We start from the raw sequence: 21,546 nt of genomic DNA on the forward strand, positions 1-21,546 counted from the left end.
GGTATGGGGCCATCTAATGGAGCATGGAGCCAGGAGCCACACACTTAAAGAAAATTGACTCCCACATTCTGAAAGCTACCAATTATCAACAGCTCCTTAGTTGGGGACGAAGACTCGGGAGGTCCTCCCCCACCCCATGGGCTGGATGTGAATGCTGACTGGATTGCTCTTATTCAGCTCTTACACAGGCAGCCACAGCTGCTATGAGCTCATGAGCACAGCAATCCTGCCATTCCCAGAAGACAAAGTTTGCCTCCGATCCTTCCTGATCTCTGGCTACCACACTCTTTGGACCCCCTCTTCCAGGATGGCCCCTGAGCCTTGGGAGGAGGGGTGTGATAGAGATGTGCTCTGTGTGGCTGAGCACAGCGCAGGCACATATCCTCTGCACTTGGACCAGCCGGTCTCACACTGTTCTTAACATCTGCCCTTTCCAGAAAGGCCACGACAACGTCTCCCTTGGAGAATCAGGATTCACACGGCACTAGAGAGGGAATGCGATCCTCCCCAGATCCACTCAACAGAGAAACTAAACACACTGGCAACTGTGGGAAGACACATGGCTGTATCACTGCTCTCTCATTACAGACCGCAGAGAGGTGCTCCCTTCCCCAAATCTTGATTTACTACATAGACAAAGAAAATGATTTCTGCATGTGCCAAAGGTCAAGTCATACCCAACACCGCAGCAAACTTGGCAACAAACTCCCTCAGGAAAGACGTTTTTCCTAGGGGAAAAAAATGGGCCATTTACCTCTTTACTGAGAATTTTTAAGTTTGGTGGTTTGTTTTTTCTTTTTTTTCAGCTAATATAAAGTTACCACCAATTTCCTGAAAATCCAAACATGATTTTGAAACCCTGAAATTATGATGACAAAGAAATATTCCCAATTTACTTCAGCATCAAGATAAAGGAAGAAAAATTTTCTAGATTAAGAGTCCTTCATGTGGTTCTCACGTTGTATTGGCAGAGGCAAAGTGCATAGGAATCCATATGTATGCTGGGGTATGTGAGGGACTGTATTTGAAACAAAAATAAACTCAACTATGTTAGCATTGCAGGAATTTAGAGCCAAAGACCACAGCTAAGACACGCCAAAAAAATCTTATACTAACCAGAAAGTGCTTTCAAACTTTCCCAGAATGAACATTTTTATCATAATGATCACAGGCTCCAATTTAAGTAGCCTTTGGCTCCTGAGCAGAAACAGTGACCTAAAAAACTCCACACCAAGCTAGCAGGTCATGGAGAGCAGTCCCTAGCCGTGAGTAGCTGAGCGTCAGAGTCAGGGTGGCAGAGGTATAATTAAACACAGTTCAGGCTTGTGTGTAACCATCTTCCTGTTTGTCCAGACTCCTGTGTGGATTAGCATCAACAGGCACAGGCTTTTCCTGCCGTGAAGTGTGGGCTACACTCTCTAGGACAGGGGTCGGTAACCATCTCCTAAGATGGTGTGGGAGGTCCTTCTGTCTGTGTGTGGCTTGTATTGGTTAATGAATAAAGAAACTGCCTTGGCCCGATAGTGCAGAACTTAGGTAGACAGAGAGGATTGGACTGAATGCTGGGAGAAGGAATGTGGAGAGAGAGACACCATGGAGCCACCAGAGACAGACATGCCCAACTTTACCGGGTAAGCCACTGCCATGTGGTGATATATACATTAATAGAAATGGGTTAAATTAATATAAGAGTTAGCCAATAAGAAGCTAGAGCTAATGGGCCAAGCAGTGATTTAACTAATACAGTTTCTGTGTGGTTATTTCTGGGCTAAGCTAGCTGGGCAGCCAGGACAAACAAGTAGGTCCTCGTTCTACACTAAGATGTGCCGATTACTGTACTTCTACTTCCGGGCAAGGCATCTGAGATGAGGACAGTGAAACCTAAAGTCTGATAGAGGTTTCAATAGATGCCCAGCAGGCAACATCTCGTGACACTGACCGGAGCGAAGAATCTCTTAGCAAGAAGACGATGCCCCTGGACAACCAAGGGCAGCCATACGCAAATCTGACAAGTGTCACTGACATCCCCAACAGCCTGTAGTTTAGTTGTGATTTCAGTGCGATGTCAGAAGGCTAGCACACAGGCCAACAAGAGAACAGCCGTTCTAACTGTACCCTCAGCAAACCCCAGGGATGGTATCAGTCATGATGTCTGGGGTGGAAGTGAGTTACAGTGTCACCTCTCACAGAAGTCTCTATCTGGATGTACTATGGACATATTCTGAAATTTCTTCTACATTCATGCCAGTAGCTTCCCTGATGACATAGGTATACCCAAGGAAGGAACCAGGGGAGGTTAGAGAGTCATCGCCTTTTATGTGAGAATCACACGGTTCAGCCCCGGCAGACAAAGGATAAAGGACGGGAACTACATCCGTTCATTCATGCGGGCATGTTGTCATGGTTGCTACACCCTTCACTCAGATGCTCCTGGAAGTTTCTCAGTACTCTCTATGCATAGGGAATCGCCCTCGGGCTGGTAACTGTTTCAAAACCTTCTCTTCTCAGAAGCGTATTTAAGAAAAAAAAAATAGAACCACAGGTACTAGGCTTATACCAATGAATGACAAATGACAGCATTGGGTTAGTCTTCCTGCATATTTGTAGTGTTCAATATTATTAAGGAACCCTTTCTATAACCATAAGGCTGTAGAGATGGCTCAGCAGGTAAGAGCACTCACTGCTCTTCCAGAAGACCTGGGTCCTGTTCCCAGCACCCACATGGTGAGTCACAACTGTCTATTAATTCTAGGGTACCTAATGCCTTCTTCTGTCCTCCGCAGGCATTGGGCATGCATGTGGCGCACACACGGATGTGCATGCAAAAACAAACAAAACAAAACATCCATGTATAATGAAACAAATCTTAAAAAAAAAAAACAATTTTAGATCTTTATGCCTTAGGTATTCTCGAACAGAGGGAAACACACAAAACTGAACCAAACCCTGAGAATTTCAATCACATATATATCAAAGTCTTACTCTCCCACAGAAAGTTCCCCCTTTCCCAGTAAAACTCAGCTGGCCCTGAACAGAGTAGCACTAACACCCACCATCTGCAGGACGGAGCCAGCGAGTCAGCGGCTGCTGTTTTAATCAGCTGCTTACCTTTCTCCAGATACGTCTCCCTGGGCATCTTCTCCCACCCACACAACTCCTCCTCCTGGTCTCAAGAGTCTGCCAAGATCCAGGAGGATAGAGTTTCATCCTGCACAACCACCTTCTGTGGTCTGACTTCCCCTAGAGCAACCATGTTCCTTGAGACAGTCCCCATCATTACAGTTATTCAACCCCAAGAAGCAACCCGGGAGTGTTCCATGGTGATAGGTGCAGCTTTAACGCCTTCACACCAAGAAGGCCAATTCCAGTCACGCAAAAGGCAAAAGAAACTGCATGATTTTAGTAACGTACAAGGATGAGGCCGAGCTGATTCCTATTTGTACCTGCAAAGTGTAATAAAATCATTATCTGAGGACATCAGAAAGGGTCCACGATTAAGATTCTCAGAGTGGGGCTGCAGCAATGGCTAATGGGTAAAGTGCTTGCTATGTGAACATGAAGGCTGGTGTTGAAACCCCAGGACTCCTGTAAAGCCAGACACAGTGGTGTGTCTGGAAACTCAGTGCCAGGAGCAGTGTCAGAGGTAGAGAGAGGAGAATCCCTGAAGCCAGCACAAATATCCAATTAAGAAGAAAAAAGTTAGATTCATTTTCTATATATGAATTCTTTGCCTACCTGCATGGATATGTGCCATGTGCATGTATGGTGTCTGTGGAGATCAGAAGAGGGTTTAGATCCCCTGGGACTAGATTTACAGGTAGTTGGGAGCCACCATGTGCATGCTGGGAATCAAACCCAGGACCTCAAGAGGAACAGCAAGTGGTCTCAACTGTTGAGCCATCCCTTGCGCTCTGAGCCCTTGGCATTTTTATTTTTAGTTATTTTTTTTCTAGTTTTTCTCCTTCAAAATTGCAGAGCCTTGAAGTTCATGGAGGAGGGAAGAAGTGTTTCCCTAATCAAAACTGTATTACACAAGCAAAACATTCTAATCCCTTGGGTAGATAACAAAGATAACAGAGAAAGTTCTTAAATCACCAAACCAAAAAGATGGCATTAACAGTCATTATGAGGGTCTTGGCACCCTCTAAGAATAAAGGACATCTCACTGCACTGAGCTCCCCATGAAGTTAGCAAGATCAGAAAAATGAGGCAAGTTATTACTTTAAGTGTTTATCCTATCTTATAAAAGTATGGGCTGTGTTTTGTGAAGTGTTTTGTTGGGGTGTGTGTTACATAAAGCTAAGCAGAAATGGCTACTCAAGCTGAGCCAGTGTCCTGGAATAGAGGGAACAGCTGGGGATTAAAGAACACTCGGTGTGACTCCAGGAGATCTTGTCCCCAGCTTTGCAGTGACACAGCTCACAGCCTTTGATGTCCTAGGGCTGAAAAGCAACCTAGATGCTCACTGCTGCGGGGCAAGAAGGAGGAGCCAGAGAGAGGTCAGAGCACACCTAACTGGTAAAGATACTACAGTTTACCAAACAAACAAACAAAAACCCACAGGTGTCTAAGGCACACAAAAATTCCTCCAGCTTGTCATTGTAAGAAACACTTTGTTTTCTCCCTCTGTAGAGAGCCATGAGATGACAGGACTACAGGTTACATAAGCAGGAAGTTATGAGGTTCCTGGATTATGCAACCCTTCAGAATCATGGCTGCGTTCATTCTTTCTCAACTGATAATGATAAGTACCCCCCCTGGGAAACATGCATAAGTTATGAGGTGTTTGCGCTTGGAACATCTGGAAACGGGATGGCTAAGTGCCGGTGGGCTGTTATATAAGACGCCCTTCCATTCACTGAACTGTTACTGCAGGGCCGTGACCGACCGTGGCTGCTCCTGTCTTAAAGTCACACACATGAATATCCTAAAGTACAGCCACATCAACACTGTCTCCAGCTTACTGAGGTTTAGGTCATCCACAAGTTTTGCTTTACTTGTTCAAAGATGATCTGATTTAATCAAACACTCCCACAGATGATGAACATTGCTCACTGTGACACTAAATATGCACCAGGAATCCATAGACACAGCTATCATTTTGACCTTAATGCAACTACACCCTCTCATTTCTCTGGGCATCACCCTCTACTATGGCAACTTGGATGCCCTAGGCCACAGGCATCCCCACGCAGTGTTCCATCACAGCCCCCAATATAACTGTTTTACCTTCTCATCAGACACCCAGAGTCCATCTCCGGGGTTTCTGTAGCAGCCACTACATCAGTCTCCACCAAAGGGTGTCTCTTTGTTCACTAATAAGTAAACAGAAAAGTAGAAAGGGCCCTAAGAAATGCTGCCACAGATTCACACCGGCTTTAGCTGGACACTCAACTCCGATCGACTGGCGAGGTTTGCATTCGCTGCCCTTTCTGGACACAGCAGCCCCAAGTCATCTGCAGTTCCCTCAAGTACCCAAACATCGTCTTCTAGACAAACTGTCACCGCTAAGTAGAATGAAGTTTCTGCCGTCTACCTCAGACACTCAGGAAAACCTCTCAAAACCCTGTTCATCGAGTAGCTAAGAACCTGATACATTTCAATCTGGCAGCTCACATGTGGCAGAATCAGAGGCCTCAGTCAGGAGTTCTGTGACCATACCTAGCAGAAGGCTGAGAATTGGAAACGGACGTTATGCTGTGTCACTAACAGGGACTGAGAGACAGTAGGACACAGATGTGGTGCACCTCTACCTTAGCACCAGCTACCTCAAATTCATGCAGGTCGCAGGCAGGATGGCTCATTCACGCTGCCTTTAGTTAGAAGCGGTCCTCTCACTATTGTGTCTAAAACTCCCATCCAACAATGAGCTTCCAAAGACCTGGACGTGAATGTGATCACAACAGAAAACAGACAAAGAAGGGAAATTCAACGTTTATACCGTCAAGCACCTTCTTCTGGTGCTCCACAGAGCACACTTTAACAACTGGATCGCAAGAAACGGAAATATTTTCCCAACTTGGCTCGAACCACTCACTGTGACATTCAGAAGAGCTGACAGGCATGATCTGAGGGCTGGTCCTGCCCTGTGATTAATCATCAGTGATTTCTATCCTGGCGAGGGTTACATCAGAATTGCCAAGAGCCTGGAAACTCTGGCCACCTGGGTGATACCCAGGGGCAAGAGCTCAGGAACTCTCGCTGCTCACACACTGATGAGATTTTTTTCCTGGGATGCTCAAGTCATGGGTTTTAGGCTTGCTTGCTTTCTTCTTGATTCTCTCCACAGTGCGTATTTTTCTTTTTGTTGACAACAATCTACCGTGCCTAGAAACCACTTTGCGAGCCTATGTTTCACTTGGGAACATCTTAATACTTTTGCAGATGGCTCGGAGCCTTTCATTTTTTAAAACAAGCCATGAATCCTAAATCATCTTGCCAGATTTTTGTACCGCTCTATAAAATACACTGGAGGTGACTCCAGTCATTTTTCTCAAGACAACAGAGCTGTCAATGAACCTGGACAAGGATCCTGGGTTCATTAGCTCAAGGCAGGTATCCAGGATGCCCACGTTAGTTTGGATTCCCTCCAAAAGACCTTGAAACAAGAGCCTTGGTTGGTTCAGGTCATGTAGGATAGTTAATTCAGAAGGCAGCCACAGGAGCACAGTCAGGGAGTGTGACCGAGGTCAAAGAAAAGCCAGTGGTGCTTACAGCATGAAGGACTCAATCCCCCCCCCAGACATGCTGAGATGTGAACAACGCGTCTCCAAGAGCCCTACCGAGACTCCAATGTGAAGGCTGTCCTTGGACCTTCAATTCCCTGAACCATCATGTACACGCCAAACCATTGGGCATCAGAGAACATTCCTACAGGGCTACCAAAGCACCTAGGCATGTCTTCAGAGACCACTAGATAGGAGCTGTTAGGATACATAAGGAATAGCTATCTTGGAATTGGGGGCACACAGAGGCTGGTCCAAGAAGGACCAAGAGCATCCACCAGAGCAGGCAAGTAGCCACCTCCTGGCTCAATCAAACTGGCATGGCCAGTTGGCTCTACAGAGTTCTGTCTTAGGTCCCAGGCTCTGCAATGCCTACAGAGTAAACGGATCATGGGATCATTGCTTTTCAAGGTTTAACCCATGTTTTCTCTTTCCCAGCCTCCCCTCTTCCAAAAACATATGTTCTTTCCCGGGCTTAAGTCTAGTCTGACATTTCCATGATTCAAATTCACCCCATCTTTGGAGAGCCAGACTAGCAACTACAAAAGCCTGAAGATACCTTCCTCGGCTGTGGCCCCCACTTGTCTCCTCTTCCAAGATACTCTAGTGTCAATGACAAACGGTGAGAAGAGGGGGAATCCTCAGCCCTAACTATCTCAAGGGCAGCAACTAAGATGTGTGTTTCTCCTGTAGACTCAAGAACCTTGCCTGGTTGCTTATCTTCTTCTGAGGTAATTATTTTCAGCAGGGAACATTAGCATCTAGGGGCCAGGACAATTTCTTACCTTCTTCAAAAGTGATCCAGAAGATACCAGAATAACCCACGTCGCCACTGTCTTAGTTCTGTGTTTATCTTAAGTCTAATGATTTTGTGAACTCTAAACCATTAACTGATCACTTCAACGGTCTGGCAGGCACGAGGCATGTGACAGGAATAAGACTCCACACCCGGAAGGAAAAGTAAGAGTCCAGAAGACTCGAGTGTGAATCAGTACACATACCCAATGTGAGGAGCTGAGGGAGTGTGGAGGCCGAGTGTCGAACTCCGTCTGGAGGCTTGGAAGAAGCCACCTATGATGGAGCCGGTGACAACAGGCTTGGGAAAAGAGGGTGGAGGGCTGGGCTGTTGCTCAGTGACACGGTATATCATGAGCAATCTCAAGGTTCCCGGTTCTAGTGACACAAGAAAAAGAAAAACAATTTAAAAAAAAAAAAAAAGGATGTTGGAGGAGACACTCCCACTTTGAGCATGGGCTAGACATGTGCAAAAGGCCATGCTGATGTTGGTAATAAGACAGGAGTCAATGTTTAGGGACACACAAAAGCAAAACAACTCAAAACTGTTGTGTTTGCTTTGTTTTTAACGACATGTAGCTTTCCATCTCTAAGCTGAAGAGATCTTACAGTGGTTGCAGAGATGGCTCAATGCTTAACCGTGCGTACCTGCTCCTACAGAGGACAAGTGTTCGAGTCCCAGTACCCAAGCCAGGAAGCTCAGGATCATCAGAGGACACCGGCACTCACCTGTCGACACATACACAGATAAATACACAAACATTCTAAAATAACAAAAATAAATATTTTATTTTAAAAGGTGATTCTATATTTTTTAGGTCTGTAAATTACCTATGATATAAAATCTATTAGATATTTACCCAGGAGAAAGCTTTAGAGGACTGGGTAAGAATATACTCCTCAGGCTGTGAAACAAAGGAAATCAAGGCACGGGTGTTTGACCTCGAATATTAACATCTTTGGTGAATGAAGACTGCCTTGCCTTTCTTCTCCCCTCTTCTGAGTTTACATGATTCCAAACTAAGTAGGACAAACCAGGGCTCGCTGGTGCTGTGTCATACTTTGGGGATAGTTTTGACCACATGGAGAAGACATGGGCACTTCTGAAGTGGTGAAGCCCAGAAAGTGGTATCCATCCTGGTAAGCAACTGAATGCCAAGACTAGGAAAACCATCCCCAACTCTGCTCTTATTTACAAGTCCCTCTAGAAATGGAGCCAGGGCAGAAACGGAACGCAAGCCAACCCCAAATAACATATTGAAGTTGCTCATTCTTCACTGGAATACAAGACGTTGGAAACGATTCAGAAACTTTTGCCATTAGAATGGAGAATTCAAGCCCAACACCTAGAAATAAAGCCAACCAATTTATTGAGTATTCTTTCTACTCTGCCAAGAGAACGTTGGAATTTGATGACTCTCGTATAATATTTGTAGCGATTTTTTATGTCTTGACAAAATAAACACAGACACACATTTTCATGCTATTAAAATCAAAGATCTAAACTTTGGGTAGTTTACATTAGCATTCCAATGCTCTACAGGTTATCACACACCTTTTTCTAAAAAGAAGCCTTCGAAAATAAACACACAGCTATTTAAAGTCAACTCACTTCTTTGCAATTTGGAACAGGAATACTCCAGAAATTACTTATATTTTCAATACACAGAAACAAGCCATTTGAGTGAGTCAGAAGTACTAAGTAAACCTCATCTCAGCAGAAAAACAATTTAGAAATGATACGAGCAGAAAACTTAGCAAGCTAGTAGGGTAGGGGAAGGACGTGAGCCACCGGTTAGGCAGAAAGAGAGACGGGCGATCCTCAGCAGAGCATCAACATTCCATGAACACAAGGAAGATGCTTGACCACTCTGCCCACTAAGGAGGCAAATACGACAACAGTGGTACTTCTCACTGGGTACCAGAGGCTAGGAGAGTGCCATGCTGGCCAGATGTGGAAGACTTATCTCTCCCATCCATTTCCCACGTGGTAGGAGCCCAATTTGGAAGACAAGATGAAAACTCAGGGAAATATTGAAGTTGCTCACATCCTATGGCCTAGGAAGTCTACTTGGGGAACTTCATGGGACCTGAAAACCATAAGTATTGTAATCAGTTTGATGGTAGGAGAAAGAAAACTCAGTCTGCTGGCCATGCCAGGGATTTGATGAGTCACATGATCATCTAGTCATCCTCTGCACACCTACAATGTCACTTCAAGCAGCTACAAAAGGAACACTATTGGTGAGCTGACCAGGAAGATGTATGTCCTCGTGTTACTTTTCTGAGAAAATCTGATTGCAAGACTATGTGTAGAATGAGCCTGTCTTCAAGACTACGTGTAGAATGAGCCTGTCTTCAAACAACAGAAAGATACAATGTCTGTGTAGACTGAGTAACCAAAGCTACACATAACAAGCTGGGATTTTATTTTTATTTCAGGGAAGACGTATTTTTCTTTAAGGGCAATTTCTGGCAAAAACAACAGAAAGGGAACTTACCCCCTTATTCCTGAAATCTCTTTAATATCTCCTGATAAGAATGCCGCTTCCTATCAAGGCCCCTATAAAAATGCAGCAATGAGTCACCAGCCATGCCTTAATGGCCCCAGAGGGGGCACTGGGTGGGAAGAAGCCACCACTGTGATTTATGACCTTTAGCTAATGAGGAACACCACATGACAGCTCGGTTCTCTCAGCGGCTGCAAAGCCCTTCATGGAAGTAATTTAACTGCTACTGACAGGCCTAATAGATGTCACTACAGACTCTTCCAGCCATGACTGACAAAGCAGAGAGACAGCCAGGCAATGGCCATGCAGGATTTGGGAAGCCACTGAAACTGGGTGCCCATTCCCAGTCCATGACAACTCTCAGAAACTGAGGGGACAGTCACAGTTATCATAGAGACACACACCAGCACAGAATGGAAGACACAGGCTTAAGATCAGAGGATGAAGACCACCCCAAAGCTCTGAAGCCACAGGCAGGAAGTACAACACTCACTGAGGGGAAATAAGAGATTGACTTTGTACCGTTACCCATGTCATTCAAAACCAATTACGAGGTGGCTTCTAAAACAGACTGTTCTTGCAAAATAAAATATATGAATTGCAACACCCATGAACAAGTCATATCTTCTCACAACATCAGTTATTAGTTCACATACATCCACACACACTGTGCACACATGCACGCAACACATACACTCACACAAACACATGCACACACAACATACATTCAGTCAGACACACACACACATATATGCATTCACTTACACACACAGATATACACATACACACTCACATACACTCACACACATACTTATACTCAGGCCAAATGCACACTTGCATACATATATACACACATATACATGCATACATGCACATACACATAACATACATACACACATACACATATACATTTACACACAAAAAACTCACACATATGCATGATCACACATGCACACTTGCACGGTGGAAAGAGTAATATTCCATCATGTTTTGTAACCTGTATTCCAAGCAGGTTTTGTAAGGAAACCAAGATGTCCTTCAGCAAGAATATTGCTCAGTGCTAAGAAGTGAGTTCTCAAGGCCAGAGAAGACACTGAGGACCGTCTATATGCACGCTGCTGAGTGAACACAACCAGCAAAGTCACAGTGCAGTGGATGAGTGACAGATATGCCTCAGTACTACAAAAAAAAGGAGCCACAAGGTCACGGACATATGAGAATATATTATCAAGTGAAGGAAGTCCCTACAGACTGGTTCTCAATTGACCATGTGCATTTAGAGTTCCTGCACTGCTTCAGGGCAGTAGCTCATGTTTTTCTAGTAGTGCGTCCCATGGTGCATGGCTATGTAGTCATCTCTTGGAGAGTATCTTGGTGCTCTCCTCATTTTGATAATCATGAAAAAGTCCCTATAAATATCCATGTGCAGATTTTCCCATGGACTTGGACTTGAGGGTGGATTTTTTTTTTACTTACTTGTGCACACTAAAAAGTGCAATTTCATTTGGAAAGGCTCTGTTTTGCATGAAGATGTCGTCCAATGTATCTGTAGCATCCTGCTGCCCATCACCTAGGAGTAAGCGCTCCAGCTGTTGCACAGTAGCCCCAGCGATCGGTGGTGTCAGCGCACTGAACTTCAGCCATTCTGGTAAGCACCAAGTGGCATCTCACTTACCACGCCATTCTCCAGAGACAGCGATGGCCATCCTCTCAGTAACCATCTGCCTGCCTTCTTCAGAAAAGTACCTATTTGGTCCTTTGAGCACAATCTAAGCCTTTGGCCTGGTTACTGTTGATTTTTAAGAGTTCAGTGTATCCTGTCAGCTACACTTTAACCAGGTAAGCCTTTGTAGGTAAGACTCCCCACCTCTGAATTGTCCTGTTGCTGCCCCCCTTTCCAGCTATTTTCTAACATCTCTACTCAATGCCAAATTAATTTGCTTCCTAAGTTAATAGAAAATACCTTTAAAAAAAAAAAGCTACCAGATATATAATATCGAGTCTCAGAGGAAAACTGGAAAGTTCCAGGAATGTTCACCTCCATTCCTGGTATAGAGGGGTAAGACTAGACCCATCAGCTAGCTTCTAGCAGCTATACAGTGAGCAGGGTCACTCAGGAGAGGAAAAAGGAAATGAATGGACATCATGAATGAGCCCCAGTTCAGTCCTCAGTCTTGTTCATGGATGGCACAGGATTCCTGTCTCTCTGTGCCCTGCTGTATGCTGGGTTTCCATGTATGTGACAGTACACACGCTCATAAGTGTTCTCATCTGTTTACACTTAACAATATTTACAAATAAGGCTTTCATGTCATGGAAGAGAAAGTAACCAATGAACATTTAAAGCTCACATAAACTGTATAAGCATTTGATTACATATATAATAAGTATTATTATTATTATTATTGATAGTAATATATATATAGAGAGAGAGAGAGAACTAGAAATTATTGATCCCAAAGCTCAAAAAAGAATGAATTAAGAAAGTGTGGTAAGTACATATATGATGGGGTTTTACTTAGTTATGAAGAGGAAAGAAATTCTGCCACTATCAAGAAAATGGATGCACCAGGTTGTAGTGGTGCACACCTTTAATCTCAGCACTTGGGAGGCAGAGGCAGGCAGATCTCTGTGAGTTCAAGGCCAGCCTCGTCTACAGCGTGAGTTCCAGGACAGGCTCCAAAGCTATAGAGAAACCCTGTCTTCACAAACCAAGAAAACGGAAGCTCAAGCACCAATGCTTCCTGTCCAGAAGAAACAAAGGTTGCTGAGCAGGTCAGATACTACTTTTAAAGATTTAAATGAAAAAAAAAAAAACTAAACAAACATAAAACCCTTGTAAGCTCCTTACAACAGATTTTGAATTTGTTTAGCTTACGGATTATTTAAAAGTCTCATCCTAAGAAAATTAAAGTTAAAATCCTAGGGCAATCAGATCCCAGACAGGAGTGGCTCCATGTTTAACCATAATCTCTGAAAAGGCAGGTGTTATTTATAAGCAGGGTGAGCTAACTTCTACCTATCCTTGACCTCTGCAATTTCCAAGGACTGGCGCATGACAAAGCTGGTATGATTATCACTAGTTATTCTTGGCCACTGTCACTGGTAAGCACCATCACAGAGCACTCTAGACTAAGGAAGGAAACCAGCCAAATGTTTTCTCTATTTTCTCACAGGTATGGGTGGGGAAAGGCATTAGGCTTTGGCCTTTTAGAGAACTCGGGAGATGCCTCAGTGGGTAAAACATCTGTATCCCAAAAATAAGGACCTGAGTTCGGGTCCCAGCAGCTTTGTGAAAGCTGAGTGAAGTAGCATACACCTGCTGCTCCAGCATCAGGGAGGCAGAGACAGCAGGGGGTTCACTGGCCAGCATTCTAGTCAGATTGATAGGCTCTTAGAACAGTAAGAGACCTCATCACAAAACAACTAAAGTGGAGAGCCATCAAACATGACATGAGATGTCAACACTAGTCTCTACCCACATGCATGTACATGCATGTGCATCGACATGCACACCCAAGACCGCATAAATATAGCATGTACATGCACACACGCGTATACACACACACACACACACACACACAGAGAGAGAGAGATTGATTGAGGTTATTTGCCAATGCTGCTCAGAACAGGGGCTACCACTCATACCAGAAGGCCATCATTCTAAACCACAAAGACTCATGGACATCAGCAGTCCCGGTGGTATCATGAAGAAGTATGTCTGAGAGCAGACTATGTACCAGAGACAAAACCAGGAAATGAACTGATGAAACAACTCTGTGCTCTGAACCTCTAGAGACTGGACTGCCGAGCTCAATGTGCTGCAGCTTCTCCATGTCATACACATAACATCATAATCTAGCAATGCATACGTGATACAGCAACAGATGTGGCTAAAAGCTTCATCGAATGGCGTCCTCTGGCTCTGTTTTCTAACTCATTCAGGCATGTTACTGCTCATCGAGACCCCTTAGTTCACTTTCTGACACACTAACGAGTTACACACTCACTGACAGGAATCCTTTGGTCCAGCATGCTGGGGCATGTGTCCTTCTTTCCTTCAAACACTGTGGCACTAGCTAGGCAGCTGTCTATCTTCTCTAAGACATTTCCCTCTAGAAACAAAAATGACCATGTGGCCTTTTATCATGTTATGATGGCCCGTCAGACACCCACGTGTCCTAAGGGAATGTAACCAAACATAGTCTCATGGAAATGTTGGTGATTCTCTTGTTTCTTTTGGGAGTAAGAGAAAAGCCAGATGTGGTGACATTCATTTCCAAACCTGAACACACATCTGGCAATTCAGAGAATGCTTGGCACCCCTGCTGGTCCCGTGGGGCATCCATCCTAAACTGAAGCAGCCCCGGTCAAGACCGGTGCTCCACTTTGCCCACCTCTGAAACACAGCTTCATCAATGCTGACCCCAAGCATTTGGAATTGGACATGAAAACTTTAATTCCGACTCCCACTTACCTTCACTGGTCTACAAAGAGATTGATGAACCCATTAGAAGCAAAGAGAAGACTGTAAGAAAAATATTTACCTAATTTAAGAGACAGACCCATCCAATTTGCCTTCACAGTGCAGTCATCCAAATGTGATAAGTTCTCATTAGGAACCACTTTTATCTCTACGTCAGGGCAGCTCTAACCGGAATTCCATTTGGAAAAGCTAACTCGTTCAAAGCACTGCTCATATTTTAATGAAGTTTCCTTTCATTTAGAGTAGGCTGCAGCTCAGAAACTGAGAAGACAGCCTGAAGTTATTCCAGGTTAGCAAAACTGTGTAGTTTGAAACACTTTAATCCTTAAGTACTGGTTTCACTAACACAGACCTCAAGATTTTTCTGCCTTTCTTTGGCTCCGAGAGCTTCGGTTCTATATTCTCCCACACAAAATAACTTCATATTAGAGTGAAGAAACACGAAGCGTTTGTTTGCCTTACTCATGACTCCCCCGAGGAGAATCTTGGAGTCACCAACTGAAATGACTGTTGCTCCAATGTTAAATTCTCAGCTCTTTCTGGCTTAAATGAACCTTGGCCCTTCTGATAATCCAAACACTCTGGGTAGCAGTCCCAAAAGCTCTTTATTTCCCAGTCTGTGCATGCACATGCATACGTGTGTGCATGCACATGCATGTATCTGCCTGTCTGTGTATGCTTCTCTAAAACACCCTGCAGAAAATAACCGCTGATCTTTTCCCTACTCCATCCTACCAAGCATTTGGGCAGAGGGAGAAGAAAGAGGGACTAACAAAGGAGGGGGAGGGGGGTGAAAAGGCGTGAGGGGGCATAGGGGAAGATGAAACACCCAATGCTCTTCTGCTCAGAGCTGTCCTTGACGTATGCAGAAGAACGCTGGGTTATCTTCATTCCAGATGCCTCCTGTGAACTGACCACGAAGGTGAACCAAGTGTAAGACAGGCCATCTGCAGCTGTGTGGCTCTTAGCACACCAGGGCAGACAGTGGGCTTCTCTGGTCTTCAGCTGTGTCTGCCCCTACACCCCTGCCTCTGACATCCCATCTTCCTCATGACCATCCAAGCTTCTCTTGCAGATGGTGAGGGTTTGATTCCAAAACTCTGACCTCAACAACAACTAGAGGAACTTGTCAGATCCACAAATTCTCAACCCACCCCTCCCTGGGCCACTACCTACGAGAGACTGAGCTTCAACTTCTATAGAAGATGCTACATTTTCTAACTGAAGGAAGCCCGGGCTTCGGCTTCGTTCCTGCGTGCCAGGCAGTAACCACCAGCACTTTCGCCAGGGAGGCAGCACAGGCACCCAGGCAGCCATTCTGATAAAGCACGAAAGATAAGATTTGAGGAGAGATATTGGAAGCTAATATGGAAAACACAAAATAAATTCTGGAAAGCTGGAGGAGGAGGCAGACCAGGAGAGTTGTGGGCATGAAATAAATGTTTGCGTGGACTCAAATATTCAAACCAAGCACTATAAAGACTAGAGTGAAAAATATAACAACACAGCTGAGCTGTCCCTCGGCAGACGGGGATTATCCACACACTGCAGGCCTTCGCATCGCCATGGGGTTTAGATTTAATGATCATCTAGTACATGGCATGGGCCCAGGAATATACATGCACACGTTAGTCTCTTCAATAATGAGAGCTCGGAACGATGAAGGCTTGGAAATGAACAGCCATCCCTCCTACAACACACAGACACAGAAGGCAACAGCCCACCAGATGAGCAAATAATTACCTCCCCAAAACCCTCCTGCTATTCAATTTTAATTTTACTAGCTACAGAATGTAACGGAACTTCACATCTGAATGAAACCACTTTAGAAGAATAGGAATATATACGTCTGTTCTATTTTATATCACGAAGTGGGGGGTGTGGTTGGGATGGTAGGCCAAGAACTGATTCATCAGCTTAATGTTTAAATAATGACGGCCATCAAGTCAGTTGAACAGTAAACTCCTCTGAGGCACACCTTTGACCCTTCCTCTCTTCCTTTCTGGCACATTCTTCTCACTGTGGAGCCCTGTGTACAACCACAGCACTTCATAAATAATTACAGAGTAAAATGAAGTGTGTGAGACCTGAGCCTGCAGGGGCCGGTTCTTAGGCATAAGTCCAGAGGTTAGCTTTAACAGGTGAAGACTGACCCAAACGCTCTCCAACTCACTGCTGAAATAGTCTTCTCTCCCAAGCATAGCACATCATCAGGATGTGGAGTACAGCCGAGCGTCCCAAAGAGCCGAGTGTGTTAGTGGCAGAAGCCATTCTGATGGCGTGAAATGATCCCACTCATCCCCACGGCTCCTAACTCTCTAAAGTCCAAAACACATTTCAAACAATTTTTTAATAATATCAATTGTTTATGAAAATGGGGGGGGGGATCTCACTATGGGTACATGAACAAGCGACCTGAAATCATCCCAAACAGCCCTAACACTCAGGTTTCCTTGGGGTTTTCTTGGGAAGACTGGTTACATTTCATTCTTATAAGGCAAAAATGAAGCTAATTTCATTTCTTAAGTAAAAATATCTGACAACAGGGAATGAGGCCCCAGGGCATGCTCAAGTTTCAATTCATCTAACTAGAAAACTGGAGTTTTTTTTTAACAGTCAAATAAACAGATAGATGATCCACTCGTGGTGGTTTCCTGTATTGTGTAGTGAGAACAAAACAGCCCATGACAAGAGAACTCAATTAATCACAAGCATTTTCTTCAGCATCAAGTACATGCAAGGCTTACACACAGACTTGGACCTACACATGGAAACTCAGCCTGTATGATTGGGGCTGCTTAATGCTAACAGTCTCAATTTCTTGTCACCATGAGATAAATAAAAAAGGTAACAAGGCTGAAGTTTCTATAGGCATGCCATGTTTGGTTACAAGTGCACACACATACACATACAAACACACACACACATACACACAAGTTCTGTAATATTATTTCTATTCCATAAGAGTGCAGAACGAGATTAAAAAAAAGAAATCTAAGCTCAAACACGAAAGAAAATTGAGACCCTGTGCAGTGTTAAAGCATCGGTTAACAATAAAGTCAGAGGAGACGGAGCAAAAAGACAAACTTAACAGCGGCGACAAGAGAAAAGCCAGACCACACGGCAGGGTTCAGCTGGCAGGAATGCTGTGTGTTGAATCATCTGGTGGCGTTTGTATTATCCCCTGATGGCTACAGACATTTTTATTCTTCATTAAATATACACAGCAAAATTGTTGAAACAAGAGTATATTTGCACAAGAAAAAACATTCTTAAGTATGCACACTGGAAAGTCACATTTGAGAATACCATATAATTCTAGAAAAAAAAAGTTAAGTGAGCAGTCTCCTCCCATCTCTAGGCAGTTCTCCTACGGCATAAGGCAGAGAAACGTCCAATCTAAAACGCAGTGTGGTCAGGTGGATGGAGAGAGTTCTTTCAGAAAGGAAGTCTAGGGTTCACTCACATGAAAGAAAGGCACAGGATACAACAGCTCTTAAGTCTAGGCAGTGACAAAAGAAGGACTTTAAAGTCTAGACATGGGGACACAGGCTACCATCCCCTGTAGAACTGCCACTCCTCATGGCTACTGAGCGGACAGACATTCTTGGGATCGCAGATTACTGGTAAGATCTTTTATGGAAACATTTTTATTCTAATACTGCTATTCAAACACTTTTCTGCTGTTGCAAAGCTGCCTGTTCATTTTGATCACAAAAGTCCTCCCCGAATACGGCTATCTGAGAAGTATCTGAGGACGAAAGTGAAGAGAGCAAAGGCCTATTTCTCCAGCAATAATGTGCACAGATTCCATAATCTCACTTTTGAAACAGAACTCACTCCCCCGCCCAAATTACCTTTCTTGGATTTGGCTCCGATCTTCAGTTTGGATGGCCAGGCAATCTGCGTGTTTGTCTCTTCCATGATCTGAGTCAGCAATTAAGAGAAAAAAAATTGACTCAATTAGAAACTTGTATTTACACATAAGATTTTTCACACATTTAAAAAAAATCTTATTTTCATGTGTCTTGCTTTGTGTTGATACAACAAAATAATTTCAGCTTAAAGCAATGCAAACTTTTTTTTTTCAAAAGGCTTGAGGGAGAAACAGAGATGTGTTTTTCTAAGCCTTTAATCTATTGAAAGTATCCAAGTCTGTGTGTTGTTCTCTCCCTAATTCCAGAGTTTTACCAGAAACAAGACCTAAAACTACATGGACAAGTAATTAACTCAGCTCGTTGCCAGGACCATCGGAGACACTTGTACTGAATAAAATTTCCCAAGACCATTGTCAGTACACCAGACATGATTCTTGTAACACAAAACTATGAGTTAAGCCATATTAAATGAAGATTTCCCACCATCCCCCCCAAAAAATAAAATGTCTCACTCTGGGCACATGTGTATTTCATTAAAACTAACGAAAGGCTTCTAAACACGGCACCCCTTCATGAAGCTGCATTTCTCAGCATCCTTCCCGTTCTTCCCACCCATACACACAGATAATCCCAGCAGGAGGCACGGAACCACAGGGAGACTCACACATAAAGAGTGGGGGAAGGCAGAGAGCAGGCAGCGGAAGCAGGGCAGGCAAGGACTAGGCAGGCCACCAGGGAAATGAAGATGACGCCACAGCACAAATGAAGTGGACAGCAAATCCAAAAGGAATCAAAGTCCCCAAGACAAAGTGTCCCTCATTCCTTCTCCTCCATTCCACAGGATCGCTCGCTCTGTAAGCCGAATGAACGCACCCCACGCAAGAGCAAGCAACTTCTAGTAGCGGCCGTCAGCCGTTACTCAACACAGGCCATTTTGATTTGGTTTTAATTTTCGTTTTTTGAGACAGGGTTTCTCTGTGTAGTCCTGGGACTCTCTCTGTAGACCAAGCTAGCCTGCTTCTGCCTCTCTGCTCTTGCTTCCCAAGTGTTGGGATTAAAGGCATGCACCACCATGCCAGGCCTTATTTTCTAATATAGATTGAGAGTTAACTGCATAAATCAACAGTGAAGACAACCGCATGCATTAAGAAGACAATTAACAGAACAGTTTCCTCCTGGGGCCCGTATACTAGGCATGAGACTAGATGGTGAGCACACCACATCCATCACCAAGTCCGCTTCATCTGAGCAGCCACCAGCTCGCAGATGTCTCGGGCTGGAAGTCTAACCATCCTTTGTCAGGGATTTAGGAGCTGGGCCAGCATTTGAAGATCCAAGAATCTGGCATAGCAATTCAAAGCTCTGATTTTCTGGACAAGTTGGTGGATTCAGCACAAAGAATTCATGGCAGCCCTCGGCTGGCGCAGAGAACAGTTGCCTGCTGTGGACTGGGTCAGCGGACCCTCAGCTGCTCCAGATACCCCACTGTGGCCCTGATGCTGAGGTCAAATGTCACTTGTATGTTGCCGCTGACTAGTTTGGAGTACTCACTGGCTGCCTGGCCCCGTGTCTACACTGCTGTTTTTCTTGGAAAATATTTCTATTTAAGAGCAACAAAACAAAAAGTGAGCCCCCACTGCCTTTACTTGGTCTACATACTGATCTGACCCAGAAGAAAAGTGAGCCTCTTGCCCTCACACTCCAAGACCTCGTCCTTGCCTGCTCGTCTTTGCTGATGAACTAAGTTGTTGTCATCAGCATTCGCTTGGTTAGTTAACTCTATATTGTCGTCATTTTGTTTTTTGTATTTTTTGGAAAGGGTTGTTTGTTGTTTTTTGACAGGGTCTCGCCTAGCCCTGACCTCAAATCTGTTGTCTTCCTGTCTCAGCCTCCCAAGTGCTGTGATTACAGAGTGTGGCAACCAAGCTCAACTCTACAGGAATATTAAAAACTAATTGAAAAAGGGAGGGTTTCTCGGTGGTTTAAAGCACTTGCTGTTCCTGCAGGGGACCTGGGTTCTGTTCCCAGCACCTACATGGCAGCTCAGAACCATTTGCAGCCTCTGGGGGTGCTGCACACACATGGTGCACATACATACACATAGTGGAAAAACCAATGCTTTGCCTTTTTTTAAAAAAACAAAATATTTTTATGAGATTATAAGTTATCTTTTCCCATTCCCTTTCTCCCCTCCACAGCCTCCCCTAGATCCCTCCTTCTCTCTTTCAAATCCATGACCTTTTACCCAGTGTCAGTACATACCATAGACAGATATATTCGTTCCCAAATATAATCACAACAATTCTTTTCAAAAATAAATGAATAAAAGCCAGGCGGTGGTGGTGCATGCCTTTAATCCCACCCACTTGGGAGGAAGAGATAGGCAGATCTCTGTGAGTTCAAGGCCAGCACAGTCCACAGAGCAAGTTCCAGGACAGGCTCCAAAGCTGCAGCGAAACCCCATCTCATAAAATAAATAGATAGATAACAAAACAGAACAAAAAACAAAGAATAAATGAATAAATAAAAAATACTATCATCTTCAACTGCCTCTACTCAGCCCCCCAGTAAATGTCCCCTCCCTACCTCACCACTTCAGGACCTGCCAAGGGTCTCTCTTCCTAACCATTCAAGTCCAGGCTCCCTCTTAACACTTGGCCTGCAGCTATCACCTGCTCAGCTACCATTCTCCCCGTCTTTACATCACCCAGCGAGAACCATCCTTACTCCTTGCTCTGCTTGCATCCTTTCTCATCCTTATGTCAAGCAAACACCCTCTTACCATCTGCATGCAGAGCAAATTATGTCATTGCTCTCTCTCTCTCTCTCTCTCTCTCTCTCTCTCTCTCTGTCTCTCTCTCCCCCTCTCTCCCTCTCTCTCTGTCTCTGTCTCTCTCTCTCTGTCTCTCTGTCTGTCTCTCTGTCTCTGTCTCTGTCTGTCTCTCTCTCTCATTTTCCACCCCTGTAAAGTTATTTGTAATACCTACTGCTGGGGTAGTCACAAGGACTCGAGGAGACAGATGAAATGCTGACCCAGGACATGCTGACTGATGCTGAGAGCTAGCAGCAAACCAGCTAGCTGAGAGAGGGTGCAGAAACAGTCCCTCACATAGGAAGTGTTGGGAGCTGTGAACCCTCAGATCCTGAATTTC

General features: G+C 44.4%; 1 protein-coding gene across 3 annotated transcripts in view; it reads right to left on the reverse strand.

Annotated features, from left to right (window-relative positions):
- Bicc1 (BicC family RNA binding protein 1) overlaps positions 1–21,546 on the reverse strand; it is a 221,999-nt gene that overhangs the window by 75,043 nt on the left and 125,410 nt on the right. For all 3 annotated transcript variants that reach the window (XM_057751431.1, XM_057751430.1, XM_057751433.1), the window contains exon 3: positions 18,374–18,443. In XM_057751431.1, the coding sequence (XP_057607414.1) occupies positions 18,374–18,443 (70 nt within the window). The remainder of the gene's footprint in view (positions 1–18,373; positions 18,444–21,546) is intronic.

Source organism: Chionomys nivalis, chromosome 19 (genome assembly GCF_950005125.1).
Source record: "Chionomys nivalis chromosome 19, mChiNiv1.1, whole genome shotgun sequence".
NCBI lineage: Eukaryota > Metazoa > Chordata > Mammalia > Rodentia > Cricetidae > Chionomys > Chionomys nivalis.